This window comes from Crotalus tigris, unplaced genomic scaffold (genome assembly GCF_016545835.1).
Source record: "Crotalus tigris isolate CLP2741 ecotype Arizona unplaced genomic scaffold, ASM1654583v1 scf7180000017591.2836849, whole genome shotgun sequence".
Classification (NCBI taxonomy): domain Eukaryota; kingdom Metazoa; phylum Chordata; class Lepidosauria; order Squamata; family Viperidae; genus Crotalus; species Crotalus tigris.
In genome coordinates, this window is record NW_024096497.1 from 2,287,438 (window position 1) to 2,303,454 (window position 16,017).

The following is a 16,017-nucleotide window of genomic DNA, read 5'->3' on the forward strand; positions in this document are numbered from 1 at the left end:
CGTAGTTGTCGTTGTAGCTTATGTTCTTAATGATATATGAGAGGTGAAGCCCTGGATTCTCAGAACAAAAGATACAGACAGGATCTGAGTTTCTTAAATTTCTCTCTTTAACATTTTTGACTGATCTGGACTTGTCAGATAGTTGTTGCACTGATAACTAGTCATTCTGTCCAACGTGAACAAAGCATTTATTTTTTTTTATCTAATCTTGTTCTGTGTAGCTCAGAAATGTCATTTCCTCCTCCTTTTGTCTAAATAACTTCTTTTACTCTGATCAGCAAAAAAATGTTCCAATAAAAACTATTATAATTTTTATCTTGCCAGGCGAATGTTGAACATTTGACTGACAAAATGAAAACAGATATTCAGAGAGGTCTGGTACTCCGGTAAGTCATAGAAATATTTTAACAAGGACATATTGTCCTTTGAATTGTCAAAGAAGATGCACATTCCTATTATTGCAACACGACACTGAAAAAGTGTGAACTTTGTACCTTTTTTAATGTTTTGTAACTGAGCAATGATTCAACAGAACAAAAATCATTGTAGTTCTCTGAAATGTAGAGAAAATAATAATTTTCAAACCTGAGAAATTGGCCTTGATCTGTAGATATCTAGTGGGCTGCAGAGAAAAAAGATTTTTTCAAGTGCAAAAACTAAAATAGTTTGCATTGTTGATGTTCAGTGGTTTGGTTATTAATAATATACATTACAAGTGGACCTCGCTTACCAACTGCCTCATTTAGCAACTGTTTGAAGTTACAACAGGTGCTTAAAAAAATAACTTTGGAACTAATGCCTGCATACAATGGGGAGTACACTAGCTGTTTGCTCTGTATACTTGCAGCTCCGCACCACCATATTCCTTTTGATGTGCATTCCCCATTCTCTCCTTGCTAATTACCCCAGTGCTGGCGTGAGCATTCCAAAAGGTGGAGGAGTGGAGAAAAAAGAAAACTGAAGTTAAATCATAAGCACGGTGGCAATCAAATAATTTTCCACTAGCAAACATTTCACTTAATAATAGAGCTGCTAATCTGAATTGGGGTTGCTAAACAAGGGCTCCTGTTATCTCTCCCTTTCTGATATCCTGAAAATGTGCTGGATTAAAATTCCCATCATATACCTGGTAGAGACGATGCTGTTTGCAGGCCAGTACAGCTAAAGAACATCAAATTGGAGGATACTATTGGCCAATTCCTCCTCAGTTCCTTGTATATTGTTAATGGGGTAAAAATTTAGTAATGATTAAGTCTTTATATTTTGTGGTTCGTAAATGGTTCTTTCCAAAGCCTTCGCCTTCCTTCATATTCACACAGATGTCAGTATTTAAAATATTGTAACATATTGTATATTATGTATATGTCCCCAAAGAAAAAGTAAAAGTGCAGCATAAAGCAATTAATAAAAAATACAAAACAAGCAATAAAATGAAAACCTACTTGTCTTCAGAAAGTTAAGAATTAATAATTCTGTCAATGTTCCATGTGTTTAATACTAGTTTCAAACAAAAACTTTGCATTTTCTTGTTTGGGATGGCGGGGGAAAGCTGCACCAGAGATCTTTCTTATGAATTAAAAAGGCAGAAAGATTCATGGATACACTAAAAGAAAGAGCCAAAAGTAGACAAAACTTGCTACAGACAGATTTATTATTCAGAAGTTAACATCTTTGTTTTCCGGGAAAAAAATTCTGTACCACCTTTTCTACAAAAGATATAATTGTACTTGCTTACATTATACAGTATTTTATTCTTTCTTTTATCAGCAATGAGAAATGCCATGAACATTACACCACTGAGTTCCTGTACAACCTGTACTCCTCAGAGGGGAAAGGAATATTTGATTGCAGAATTAATGTTTTAGGCCATCTCCAACAGGTATGTAGAGCTAAAGGTCATGAGATTACATTAGCATTTTGAGGAGGCATGAGCTAGCTGATTAAAATTTGTAATGGAGGGAATCACTGCAGACATCACATGATAAAGAAATTCTTACGTACTTACTAAAGCTTACCTGCCATTCTAGTAAAAAAATGAATCTGAGAGGATTATACTGCTATTTATATGACAAACTTTAAAATTTAAATTTAAAATTTTAAAATTTAAAATTCAATATAAGTCATAATTATTATATATCTCTATTATATATGCCATTATCAAATGGAACCATCTACTCAAGAAGGAGGAGGACAACTGAAAAACAGTAAGCCCATCCTAGGCCTTCATGGGCAATCCAGAAGGATACCATGATTCATGGCACTGAAGGCTGCTGTAGATCCAGCAGGATCAGGAAAGCTATACTCTCCTCATCCCAGGCACACCACAATTTATCAACAATTGGTGTCATCAAGAAAATACATATTTAGTAAGAGCTTTCTCAGTTCAGGGCTATATAATTAATAGTTATTTTCCATCTTGCACTTGCCTAGACCTTGTTGCTTTTAGCTATTTCCCACTTTTGCAGAACATATTTGCAAAATGGCTTCTGAGTTAAATGGTTCCAGTCAACTATACAGCAGCTCAGCCTCTTCTACAACAGGATTGGCATGGCTGTTATTTTGGCTCTACTTTTACTTTCCTGTCTCTAGGGAGGTGCTCCAACCCCCTTTGACCGCAACTATGGTACCAAGCTGGGTGTGAAAGCTGTTTTATGGATGTCAGAAAAGTTGAAAGAAGTGTACCGCAAAGGTAGATCATAATTATCATCTCAATGATAGAAGATGTTGATGCCATTGCATGCTGTAACAAAAGAAGATGCTCAGAGCCTATTGGCAAAAGGAGATGAAACAATATGCAACAAATTGTGGAAAGACTTGCTTTCAAACAAAGCTATAGATTAATCATTCTTATCAGAATGATTATCATGAAGCTAGTTTCCTGTGGGTAAATTATATAATTATTTATAAAAGTTTAGGAAGCTTTCAATCATTTGGTAGTTGTTGCAATATCCAGAATTACATATCCAGATACCTCGTGTAAAACCAAGGCATTTATGTGATGAGATGATTTTCTTGCATTACAAGTAAAGATTCTCTGTTTCTCTAGGCCGAGTATTTGCCAATTCTGCAGAATCTGCTTGTGTCATTGGCCTGCGTAGGAAGACTGTGTCCTTTAGTCCTGTGACAGAGCTTAAAAAGGTCACCGATTTTGAGTAAGTATATTGGTGGAGTATCACCAAAGTTCTAAGAAGGAACGCTGATATGCTGGAAATTATGACATATAGAATGATGTCAGATACTTTGTTCATGCATTGATCAGTTAGTTGAATTTCCTTTCTGTCTGCTGATGTAGTTATGATACATAATTATTCCTTTTGAAGATCTTTTCAGAACTGTACTACATATATTGAATCTAAAAGTGAGCTGTGGTACTTCTTGACTATTATATATCTACTTTTCTCTTGAGCTTTAGAGAATGTAGAGGTCTAACTGGTAGCTCTGCCCCATGATTTAGATATTCTGAGATTGTTGGTTAGAGAGACATGGTATGCATATATTCAGAGCTGCTTTGTGGTTGCATCACCTATGCCAGATTGGTATTCATTCAGAGTTTGTTTGTTTTTCGGCAGACACAGGCTTCCTAAGGAGCAGTGGTGGCTGAATTTGCGCCTTATGCTGAAGATGCTGGCCCACTACCAGATCAGTCTAACTGAATATGTAACTGGAAAGATGGAACATGTCACTCGGCGTACACTCAGCATCGAGAAGGGATTCTAGCTAGTCTTCCCTTAGCCATGTATCAGATCAATTCTGTGTAGTTCTCTCCCTTTCTGGCCTTCTCATGCCTTTCGAGTGCAAAGCTGATGCCACTGTGAGTCTACAAGAGCGTGGCCAGAAGAAAGCCTGCCTTTGTTGCAGAATTACTCCATGCCCACACCGATTCTTACATTCTTTCTTGCCCACTGAGGAGCATGGATGGGTTCACTTATCCTTCCTCAAACCTCTTTGTTGCCTCATGAAGTAGAGGGTATACAATGCCGGTCAGAATTTGTTCCTATTTCACAGGGTTTTTGAAACATTCCTACATTACTTAGAAGAATTATGTACTGATTACCAGTGGACAATGTGCTACTTTAGATTTTGATTGGCCTGGTGCCATGAAGAATGCAAGTTTTCAGAAAGGGACTTCCTGTAATTTAGAGAAAATAGTTTCCCAAAAAGTCTCCTTGGGAAAATGCTCTAAAATAACCAAGGATTCCTATTGCCATCACTATTGACGCACAGCAAAGATCCTTCTTAGCAGAAGGAACATGTTTGCAATATAACAACAAACAGTAGGAGAGGTCTTCTTTCTTCCCATCCCTCCCTCACTTGAGGTAGTTCATGCCGACCAGGGTAGTATTTCTGAGTACTCAGCAGGAGTTGCTGGTATGCCATCATTCTCCTTAGAATCCCATTCTTCCTTCTGTCTGGCTCATGTATTTAATTCACTATCCCTGGCTGGTCTGTGATGATGGCACAGCTCGACTGTTGTGTCTGTACCTTTCTGGTGCATTTCTGTGCATTCAGTGCCCTATATTGCCTGTTTGTCCGTGGCATTGCTTTCTGTCCTGTAGAGATATTAAAACATGCACTGAGTCAATTCTGTGTATGCTCAAATTGTGTTTTTGGTTGGAAATCGGCCTCAGATCTGCAAGATGTGATAAGTTAACAGGTGTTTAAATTCCAGCCTTATTGATACCTGATTCTTCACTGAGAATATCCTTGCTAAATAGGGTTGAGTAAAAGACAGAAGGCAGGATAGCTTATAACTATAATATGTTAGTTTATAACTATATAAATTTTCATACTAAGAAGAGACATTGGAATTTAAGATGCTGCATTTGTTCAAAAGTTCAATTATTTGATTTCGTAATTGGAAATTGCAGTTCTCTGTTATCTTAAAAATTGATGTTTTTCATTACTGCAGTCTGATCCTTCAAGATGAAAATGCAAGGTATGCACATGCTCTGACTTATGTTAATAAGACACTGGCGTGCAAGGCATCTAACACATAACCTGTTGCATCTCAAATCATCTTTAATCCAATAAGATAGGTGCCAATTCTCATGACATACAATTGTTAATTGAAAAAGTTTGTTTCATGGAGAATTAAGAAATTATGAGAATTTGAGTTAAACAGTGGTAGATTTGGGGAAGGAGGCGAGAGGGGAAAAGAAGGAGAATATACTTGAGACTACAGTATAGTGCACCTCTCAGGACCTGGATATAAAGAATAGAGCAGAATGAGTTGTTCTATGAAGATTATAGCAAAGTTATTGGTCAAGTGTGCTAGTTGGTTCAGTTGCTCTAACAAATGAAGACTAAAATCCACTAAACAACAGAGTTCATGTCAAAAGTTATAAAACTGCACAATTTCTCAGGATAAGTTATTTATAATTGCATCACGAAAAGCATTGCTGTTAGTGAAGAGACCTTCCTGTGAGGCATTGAGGCAGTTCCAGTCAGTGGAAAGTTCAACTCAGCGGCTTTCAAGGTTTTCATTGCTTGTCTACACAAATGCTATCCGTTTTGTTGGGGGGGGGGGATATCATTGTTCTTTCAGGGTTGTGTTCATGAAGATAATCTTGAATACCATAAGTTCTTTTCAATTAGAAAAAAAAATCATTGCCCAGTTCAACAGATGATTTCAGGTAGATTTCTTTGCTGGGCTTGTGTAAGAATAAGTAGCTCAAGGCAGAGAAAGAATGTGCTGTGATAAACAGCAAAACATCTCATAAATTTACTAAAATTCTTACTAAACACATTGGTAGAAACGCCCTTATCAGCTTTAGGACACAATGTCCGGAATACAAACCTCTCATGTTCTGAAACAACCTGAGTTCTTGCTGCTATTGCTATTACATTTTATTATGCTATTTCCCCAATATTGCCTATGTCTTCACAATATTTCTATAAAGTATATCAAGCTATGTTTTAGCCTAAAAGGTGGTAACTGGACTATGATCACCCACCTATTGAGTACTAACTACCATAGAGCCTGGTCTTTTCCCCATTGGGTATTTCAAACTAAATACGTCACACTGATGCCTGTAGTTATTATTCTCTTTTAAGTGTCTGTGTAATAGGACAATATCTTTTTTTAAATGATATATGTCTTTTTAGACATGAATCATTCTGTACTTTAAAACTGCTTTTGCTGGTTTCCGTGTTCCAACAGCTATTCTAAAAGACAAGCTGCAGGTGCACAAACTAAGGCCTTGTTCAGAATTTTGACCTCATAAAGTTAAACACAAAAGATTGAAAAAAGGAAAATTTTTATATTTTGTGATTTGAGAAACATTTGTGAAGTTTAAACTATATTCTTTATTGATATGTGGCATATTTAATGTTTTTTTCCTTTTTTCAGTCTTTTTGTGTTTGACTTCATTAAGCTTTTTTCACTGGAATATAATACCTTTGTGAATATATTTAAGTTTCACTAAATATAGTTAGATGACATCTTTGATGTTCACACTTCCTTGACAGCAGCATATTCTATAGCAGATAATGCAATATAACCAATTTTTCCAAGATTATATGCTGGATTTGTCTTATAGTCCAGTTCTCAAAGCAATTCAACTTTTCTGAAAAACATGTACCGTATTTTCCGGTGTATAAGATGACTGGGCATATAGGATGACCCCCAACTTTTGAGAAGATTTTTATGGTTTAGAAAGTCATCTTATACACCGGAAAATACAGTAGTTGGTTAGTATCTGCCCAGTTTTTTTGCACTAAAAAATTCCTTGCTATCTATAAAAGAATATTCAAATATAACAGATGTCTTTTTATTTAAAACTTTTACAAATGCTATCTTCTCCACATCCTCTGAATTACTACTATTCTTTTGATAAGCCATATTTACCACAGTTTGAGCAAAACTCTTGATTCCTATGTAGGTTTGAATAAAGATAATGCTTCCAGAACATAACTGTAAGGTCAGAGATAAGCATTTACATTGTGCAAGTGTTTATCTTGAAGTCCTGATCACAGGAAAGAAGCACTGGCTTTAAAGCATCTGTTAGAAAGCACACATAATGTTTAGAGTCACGGCAAAACCAAAGGACTTAGCCATTTTTTTGCATACTTAAAATACTGGATGCCCAATTAAGTATCAAGGACTAAACATCAGAATCTGAAAAACTTGAACTTTTAAGTGTTCTACAACACTGAATTTCCTATACATCACTGAATCACTTAGCTTACACATAATTTCGTCAGCATTTTTAATCAAATAGGTGAAGCTGGATAAAAAATACATTTTCCCACCAAACTAGATCATAGAAATAAATATTTTTAGACTGTAAAGTAAAATTTATTTTCATGCATGTGGTAATTTTAACAGAAGCAGGAAATCCCAAGTTACAAATGGAACCTGCTGCAAACCAAATTAGTAAGGGCCAGATAGTCCCATCCATCTTGAGATAAACACTGATCTGGATCAGAGTTCTATAAATAATCAGCAAAAAAGTATATAATTTTTAGCCACAGTCATTAATCAAACAATGTTCATATTATGGAAGGAAAATTTTACCTATTTCATGGCATAGTGGTGCTCCTGCACTAGACGTAACTTGACAGGCTAGAGCACCCACTATCTCAAATAATACTGTACTGGATTTTGCTGCTTCCTTATATAATCACATTGATGTTGTATCCTCCCCTCCATGAAGCCTTTATTTTTTAGGCGGCTTTGGAAGAATTAATGGACTGAAAGAAATCTTAAGTTTTGTAAGATGTAAGTGTAATTGGTATTGCAAGTGATAATTCCCGCCCCCACAAACATAAATTTCAAGTTACTTAGCAGAGGAGGAATGAGGACAGCAAACACTTGACTTCAAGCTTTTAATTTAAACATTCAATGATTTTCTTTTTATGAATTTTAACTTTTTATGAAATTCTGGGTTTGAGGCAGGATTGTCAAACACTATTTAATGGAGAAGGAAAAGGAAGAGACATGAAGATATGAAGCTTAGACTTGCTCCAATATTGGGATATTAGGGAAGGCCACGATGCTAACCAAGTCAGATGCATCACAGATGTGGTCTGACAAAGGTATGAGTAAACAAGTCTAGGCATGATTCTTCCAGCAGGAAGGCACTAGCAGGAGATGAAGTACATCCTCTTCCAAATGTTAAATATTTGTCTACAAATAGACGTAATCTATACGTGCTTGTTTGCTATCTCTGCCGCCAGCCATTTTGGAAGGCAGAATAAGAGTTGTAAAATGCAGGCATGTACATTGTAGATGAAAAATTATTGTAGAACATGGTTCTAAGCACAGGAAACACAAGATGTGCTTGTTTTTTCTGTAGAAAACCATCCATTCTCGTAGGAAGTCCAACAGCACACAAAGAATGCTAGTAGGACTAGTGAAATAATTTTTGCTGATCCAGAAACAGTTCCTTGGAGGTGCTATCGGTCCTCATGGAGTTCCTTTTTCTGCAAGACTTGGAGTTTGTTTCCAATTGTTTGATGGATGACTTCTAAACCCTCTGAATCTAGCTCTTCTAGAAGTAACATGATGGCACTGAGGATATTATTCTGTTAAGGTGACAAAAAACAAAATCAGAGCAGATCATAGAACTAATTACTGCGCAGAAGCAGTCTAGTCCTCTTATTACTATAGGTAATCCTCAACTTATGACTACAATTGAGTCAAAATTTTCTGTTTCTAAATGAGACAGTTAAGTGAGTTTTGCCCCATTTGATGACCTTTCTTGCCATAGTTGTTAAGTGAATCACTTCGACTGTTAAGTTAGTAACATGGTTGCTAAATGAATATAGCTTCCCAATTGACTTTGCTTGCCAGAAAGTCACAAAAGGTGATTGCATGACTCTGGGACATTGCAACTATCATAAATATAAATATGAGCCAGAAGCTTCTGAACGTTGATCACATGACTGGGGGATAATGGAACAGTTGTGTGAAAAACGGTTCATAAATCATTTTTTTCAGTACTGTTGTAACATTGAATGGTCATAAGTTGAGGATTACCTATACCTCACTGTTCTCCAATCTGTTCTCACATATTTAAGCAAATTATGAATAGACCTGAATTTCACAGAAGATAGATTTAGCAATGGCACAACACAATTGGAACAACTATGGCAAAAGAAAGCAAACAAGGTATTGAGAGTAATAGGGCACCGATTCCCAAAAAATCTTGACTACCAACTAGAACACCGTTATCGACATCATCACTATCAGTCAATTGCAAATGGGAGATTTACTTGGAACAGCTTACATCCTGCAATAACTTTTACCACCATCAAACGACATCATCTCTATCCCATGTCTTTGGGAAGGACAATAGATAAAAATGCCAAAACCAGTCTAAACATCTGTGACTGTGCAATCAATCATAATAACTTGATGTATATGAAGGTAATGATTTTGTCAGTGTCAATGATATTCATGTGGTGCTCCAAATGTTTTGAGATTGTATCCAAGATGCTCTATTGCTGGTACTATCTTTGCTTTCTTTTGTCACAATCATTCTACCTGTATTTGCAGGTCCTTGCATTTTGTTATTTTCTCCAGTTCTTTCTTTTCTTTTTGGCTGTCTCCAGGTACTGCCACATCCACTGTCCAGACTTTTTTGTCTTTCTTATTGACAACTGTTAAGTCTGGGGTGTTATGTGGCAGGTGCTTGTCTATCCCAGAGCACTTTAGTTTCTTCATTTTCTATTACTTTTTTAAGTTCCCAACAGTTCTTGCTTGTAGGCAAGTGGTATTTCTTGCAGATATTCCAATGCACTATTGTTGCTACTTTGTTATGCCATATTTGTAATGAGTTGTTGGTCACTGTTTCTTTAATTAGCTTGAATTACCTCTAACTAGCTTCTTTGCAGAGACAGCATTTGTTTTCTGTTGCTGTCTTCTCAATTCTTTCACTGTAACAATGCAGCTGAGCAAGACTGATTATTACCTGAGTTTTATACAATTGTTTAGTGCAAGATAATACATCATATGATCCAAAATATACAGAACTATGGATTTTGGGATGGTGAAGACTCTTATACTCACCCATTTTGTCTGGCTACCACCTACTTCTTTGGGTGAAAATGTATCTTTTGGAACAACAGGCTTCATACCAAGCTGCTCACGGATTTTACTGTACAAGAGGAACAAAAGTAAAAGAATGATCTAATGCAAGGTTCTATTAACATGTAACCGGCAAAGTAATATATTTAAACAGTTGCACACAAAATTAAATATTTCTGCATACTTAAAAATCATAGCATCCCTTCTCATATTACAAATTGTTTACACAAGTGAGAAATAATTTTTTTCTTCAGATTGAACCACATGTTGGACAAAGCATTTTACATAAATTAAGTCCAGAAAATAAATGCTAACAACAAATAACAGAGCTCGCCTCACTTTGTCTCTTCAAGGCTGAAGTTCATGAGTTCATTTTCTGTTGTACATTCTGTCGTGCTGGACTCAGTATTAGAATATTGGCAGCAGCTGTCTCCATCTGTTTTAGCTGGGGATGTTGTTATCTCTTCTCCTTCTACTAATGCATGTGTCAGTTCTTCCTCTGTCACCACTACAGAAATCAAACAAAAACCAACGGGGGGGGGGGGAATATTATTTATTTATTCTTACACTGTTTATAGTCCATCCTATCCTAGAGGACCCTCAGCAGTTTACAGCAACATTTTTTTAAAAAATAAATAAAAAGTATTTCAAGCAGATTCATCATAGCAATAGCACTTATAAAGCACCACATAATGCTTTACTGCACTCTGGGCAGTTTATAATATAAACATATTTCCCCCAACAATCTGGGTTCTCATTTTATTGATCTCAGAAGGATGGAAGGCTTAGTGAACCTTGAGCCCTGTCAGGCTCGAACTCTAGGCTGTAGGCAGAGTTAGCCTGCATTACTGCACTTTAACCACTGCATCATCAGGGCTTTTCGTATTAAATTGAAGCCTATAGAATGTTTGATATCGTCCTATATATTATATTTGATGTATTTATTAATACAAGGCTCCTTTGATCATAAAACCTTTGGCTATATACCATTCTTCCAACAGTTAATTTTATGAATTGATAACTGTAGAAAAACTGCTTCTTTCACATTTGAAACTAGGAATATATTAAAGAATGTATTTATCAAAAATACTGTTCCATTGATAAACATGTCCCGAATTTTATAAAATATTAGAGAAAGAATAAAGTATGAGGAGCCAAAATTTGTTGCCACTTTTTTTTAATCTTCTGAAGTTTAAATATGCATTTCAACAGCAGATAATTCTTTACACAAGGCAAGAATAGCATAGGCTTAATTGTAAACTAGCTGACAGAACATTGTTACTCTTTTGAGCTCCAGAAAGACTGGAAAAAAATTCAGCCTCATTTTTTCTGAGGACTAGAAATGGTATACTGGGGAGGGCTGCAAACTGTTCAAAGGTTGCCCACCAGAATATTAAAGAGATATCTAATTGTTGGGAATCCAACAATGCTGAGCTTCTGTGCACTTTTTCCTGACAAGGAGTTGTTTTCAATGAAACAATGAATACCCTCCCCTCATTAGTTCAAAGAAATATTAATTCAAAGTTAAATCTCATTTTGCGACACATTTCTTCTTAAGCTTCTCACACACCCCACCAAGAAATGTGCTGCTATACACACTTTTATTGTCTAGCTTTTGGAGATTGGGAAGATTACGCAGAACTGTCATTCTGTAGCGATGGTGGTCAGATCCACAGCAGGGATTCTCAGTCATCCAGAGGATTCTCAGGCGGGGCAGTTTTTTCAAATGGAACAGTTCATGGAGGCTTGAAATACAGTTTCTCCTGAGGTAAAGCTCAGTTAGCTTCTCGCACTGGTTAAAGGGTTCCAGACTGGAGATGTTATTTGCACTAGAGAAGAAAACAAGGGCAGCATTAACAACTACAATTCTTCTAGGTCAGCTGAATAAACATATGTTTGTGCCCTTTCTTATGGTTCTATAGAACACCTGAAACCATGAACAATAAGTGGAGAAATAAAAATAACTAAACCATTACATTTAGATTGTCCATTACATTTTCAACATTTTGAAACCAGAATATAGCATTGGACTGCACACAATGATATTCAAAATTACTCATTTCCTAAAAGAGTACAAGTCTTGATTGCTTTAATTACTGGACCTAGGAGTAGAGATTGGGTCAGTAACTAAAAATGCATTGAATAAAAAGAAAGTAAAAGACGATAAGTCTGGGATTCACAGTACAGAGCTATGATAATGCGCACTTATAAACTACAGAGAGATCAGGGATCAAAAATAAATTCCTGAAATGATATGTAAATACACACATAGACAGCAAATATATAAAGAGATATTCAAAATATTTAAATGATGGATTGCTAATTTGTACAGTTAATGAAATGAAAAATGAAGAACTGTAATTTTCTTCCTTGTGATCTGGTGTTATTAAAAAAACAATAATTTAAAGCATAGAAAAGAGGGTACGTATGGCTGGAGGGGTAGGTTAGGCACATAATGTAGAAACATGAGATTACACATGCATGATCCAAAATTGAAATAAACCACTATATGACTTTCCACTGAACAATTATCTATAGATACAGCTAAAGAAGTTTGAAATTTTGCTAAAAATTAGAACTTAAAAATGATACACGAAGACACAATGATTGAAGAAGTACAATGCCTGAATGCTTAAGAAATAATAAGGATTTTCTTTCAAGTTCCATGTTGAAAGTAGGACCACTGATTTCCTTTGGCTTTTCTTTAGGCAGCCACCATTCTAACACACACCTGAATGTGACCACCTCAACATTAGGAAGCTCATGGCAGATTGATATCTATATGATTAAAAAGAAAAAAAAAACAAATAAAATATTAGCAAAACTTCAGTCTTCCAAGGAGAAGGAACAATTAACTGATTGATTAGAAATATTGTATTTAAGCATCTGTAACAGAAGCACCATAGTACAACACATTCTTATGTCAATTGAGGCCAAAATGCACTGAATCCAAATATTTGATGGATTGATTGAACTACAGAGATCAGTTGAGTTAACAGTTTTTCTATTTCAAAGTAATCTACATTATTACTGGGTGCTATTTTTCAGAATCTCAAGAACAGTATTCTTTAGAACAGTGATTCTCAACTTTGGTAACTTTAAGATGTGTGGACTCCTAGAATTTCCCAATCAGCTGGGGAAGGCTGAGACCTTCTGGAAATGGAAGTCTATGCATCTTAAAGCTGCTAAGGTTAAGAAACTGCTCTGGAATATAAAAGCAGGTCTTTTTTTTATCTTGATATGCGAGGGATTGAACCTTTTCCAAACAAATATACATTATAACTTGTGCTTTCCTGAATGACTGTTCAGATATACAGTGCAACTGAGAGTCCGTTAAAACTGTGTCAATCAAGCAAGGTAAATCACAGTGATATAACACTTCCAAATGATGTGTCAATCCTCTACCTCTTCTCCCTGGCCATTTCAGCATGAAGTACTTGTAGCTAAAGGTGGCTCAAAATTACATCACTGCCAGCACCTCAGCCCTCTAATAACTATTTTTCCAATGAGAAAGAAGCAAAGTACCTACTGATGAGTCTTTGCTTCTTCCCTGGATTTGGTATCTTGACTTTATTCCAGTCAGAAATTCACAATCCTCTACTGAGAACAGATTATGAGAGAACCAATATACCAACAATTATTTCCATTTCTTACAAATTAGAAACTTAGAAATGGTACTTACATCTGAGATGTGGCTTCCCCTAAAAAAGAACACATTTAAAAGGCATATATAAAATAGCACATTAACTAAAGCAATATTCGCACTAAAGAAAGCCATATATGACAGAACAATTGGAGCCCTCCACAAATGCCCTTTGTTCTTTTAGTGAGCCTGTGAAAGGCAGCATGGCCTACTTATGACCTGCTATATACATTTAGTTGATTTCTCTGCCTATGCTCATATGTGCACAGATACTATTCCATTTAGCTAGGTCAACAAGTGTGTGCATTATAATGGGGGAAGAGCTATTTTCCCAATATTTCAAGGGGAACCCCACATTTCTGGAAAGATGTTAAACAGAAACAGGATCTACAGAAAACAGAGCTGTAATCACAGTGGAGCAGCCACTCTAGTCCTTATCCCCAGGGAACCTATAATTTGGAATGAATGAAAACAAAGTTCTTTATTCTGATTGATTTTACAATGTATTATGTAACAATTTCAAAAGTAAGACATTTCAGACAGAGAAAACAAGAGTGGTGGGATAAGTGTACGATATTTCTGAATGATAACTTCAGAATATTTTTGGAAGGAAATGAAAGGACTGCAGTTGTTGAGAAAAAGGAAAAGAAAAATACAGAGAGATATAGTAATAAGGCATATATGCTATCTAATACCAAAAAGAAAAGTATGGAAAAATATTTTTCAAATGAGCCAAAAAAATCTTATAAACAGCCTGCAGCTGTCAGGAAGATAATTAGGAAGAAACAATGGCTTCAAGTAGCCTTTTCCAGAACAGTAAAAAAAAAAAAAAAAATTCAGTTTCAAATATGCAACCATGAAACTCAAAAAGGAACAGCTGAGTGATGGATGGTCTACCTACACAATAGTGTATATTAATCAGGCTGTATTTGGCTAAATTCTGAATAGATTTAGAACCACTCCATATACAGTGCTAGACAGGTCCAGATGAAATCAGGATAATGTAACTTTATGCATTTTAAAAAGAGATAAATGAACCCAAGGTAATTGGGGGGGGCATAGCTGGATGGATCAAAGTCAAGTTTTACTACCTTTTTTATGCCACACACTTAATGAATGCAAGGGAAAGAGAAGTGGTGAAGGAAAATAGGCTATGAACCGAAAGATAGAAAAGAGAATTAAAAAAATGACCAGATAATGAAATGTGATTTTTAATAGTGCAAAACACAAAATATTCTGAAATGGCATATAGTACTAGTAATCAATATTTACATGGTGGCTTTAATCGTTACTGGGACGGAATTCTTTCGCAATTCAACATCTCTGGATTTAGGAATCAGAAGAGTCTACAACGATTGAATTTCAGGAATTCACTTTTTGCTGGGCAAAGCCTTTATAAAAATTCTGCAAGGCACCCTGTTCTCACCACTGAACCTCTCGGTACTAGACCTCTTGGTGCCCGTTAAGAAGACAACAGAGCAAATTAAAATCGAAAAGCAGAAGCTCTCCAATCCCTGCCCGAACTACAGCGACCAGCATCCCAGCCGCCACGGCCAATGGCAAGGAACGCCGGAAACTGCAGTTAATATGAAAGGCCACCGGGGCTCACTCCTCACCAGCAATTCAGCTTGCGGACCCCTGCAAGGCTCGTAGCTTTCGCTCGAGCCAGAACCGCTTTACGAGTCAATTTCATGGTCCCCGCACAACCATCGGACTTCTCGTGTCTCTTAGCTAAGGCTGGCTTGGGAATTTCCGACGCGTTTCCCACGACGACTCCAGGCGCAGGCGCCATCATCTCCATCCCACTCCCAGCGGAGAGTGACAACCAGAGGCGGAACTTAACTGTCTATTCCCACCCCCTCGTCGCCGCCACGCCCATTAACGACGGCGCACAAGCCTGAGCAACCACTGCAGGGGAGGGGTCGGTTGTAGCGATCCCGGGAGTTGAAATGGGCAAGCGGGAAGGTTTCTTTACTGTCGTAGTCGTGCCGCTGCTCGGCGCTTCACGGCGGGCTTATCCATCGAACTGTTGCCCGTGATAGCTTCCTACCTTACTTGGGCATTAGACTGCTTGCGTGTCACAATAAGTGCACCCATATTTGTCAACTGTCCTTTGGAGTGGGGCTGATCGACGTTTGGGGATGGACCTCGTATTTTTTATTACTTGAATATTTGCTTTCCCACCTACTTTTATTCAGCCTTTTCTCTCTAAAATAAAAATTAACACATCTGGTTTCACCCATTTGTGCTTCATTTTCTTAACACTTATGTCGTACTCTGAGTCAAACGAGGCAGACTGCATGCAGCGTTACTGTGGATTGTAGAAGCATAATAAGCAAAAATT

General features: G+C 36.7%; 2 protein-coding genes across 3 annotated transcripts in view; one reads left to right on the forward strand and one right to left on the reverse strand.

The window, feature by feature from the left end:
- PFKL (phosphofructokinase, liver type) overlaps window positions 1-4,582 on the forward strand; it is a 38,333-nt gene extending 33,751 nt beyond the window's left edge. Inside the window, exons 18-22 of the mRNA XM_039364203.1 lie at window positions 325-386; window positions 1,768-1,879; window positions 2,590-2,689; window positions 3,047-3,152; window positions 3,570-4,582. Of these exons, the coding sequence (XP_039220137.1) occupies window positions 325-386; window positions 1,768-1,879; window positions 2,590-2,689; window positions 3,047-3,152; window positions 3,570-3,717 (528 nt within the window). The 3' untranslated portion in view covers window positions 3,718-4,582. The remainder of the gene's footprint in view (window positions 1-324; window positions 387-1,767; window positions 1,880-2,589; window positions 2,690-3,046; window positions 3,153-3,569) is intronic.
- Window positions 4,583-6,340: 1,758 nt separating this feature from the next.
- CFAP410 (cilia and flagella associated protein 410) lies at window positions 6,341-15,543 on the reverse strand. 2 transcript variants are annotated; one of them, XM_039364213.1, is made up of 7 exons: window positions 15,290-15,541; window positions 13,713-13,731; window positions 12,762-12,808; window positions 11,630-11,859; window positions 10,370-10,538; window positions 10,013-10,100; window positions 6,341-8,526 (listed from the first exon to the last, which is right to left on the reverse strand). In XM_039364213.1, exons 1-7 carry the CDS (start codon window positions 15,472-15,474, stop codon window positions 8,398-8,400), a joined length of 867 nt encoding a protein of 288 aa, XP_039220147.1. In that variant the 5' UTR covers window positions 15,475-15,541; the 3' UTR covers window positions 6,341-8,397. The 2 variants fall into 2 exon arrangements, with proteins under 2 accessions (XP_039220147.1, XP_039220151.1); XM_039364217.1 differs by lacking the exons at window positions 12,762-12,808; window positions 13,713-13,731 and having other exon boundaries at window positions 15,290-15,543.
- Between the last annotated feature and the right edge of the window lie 474 nt (window positions 15,544-16,017).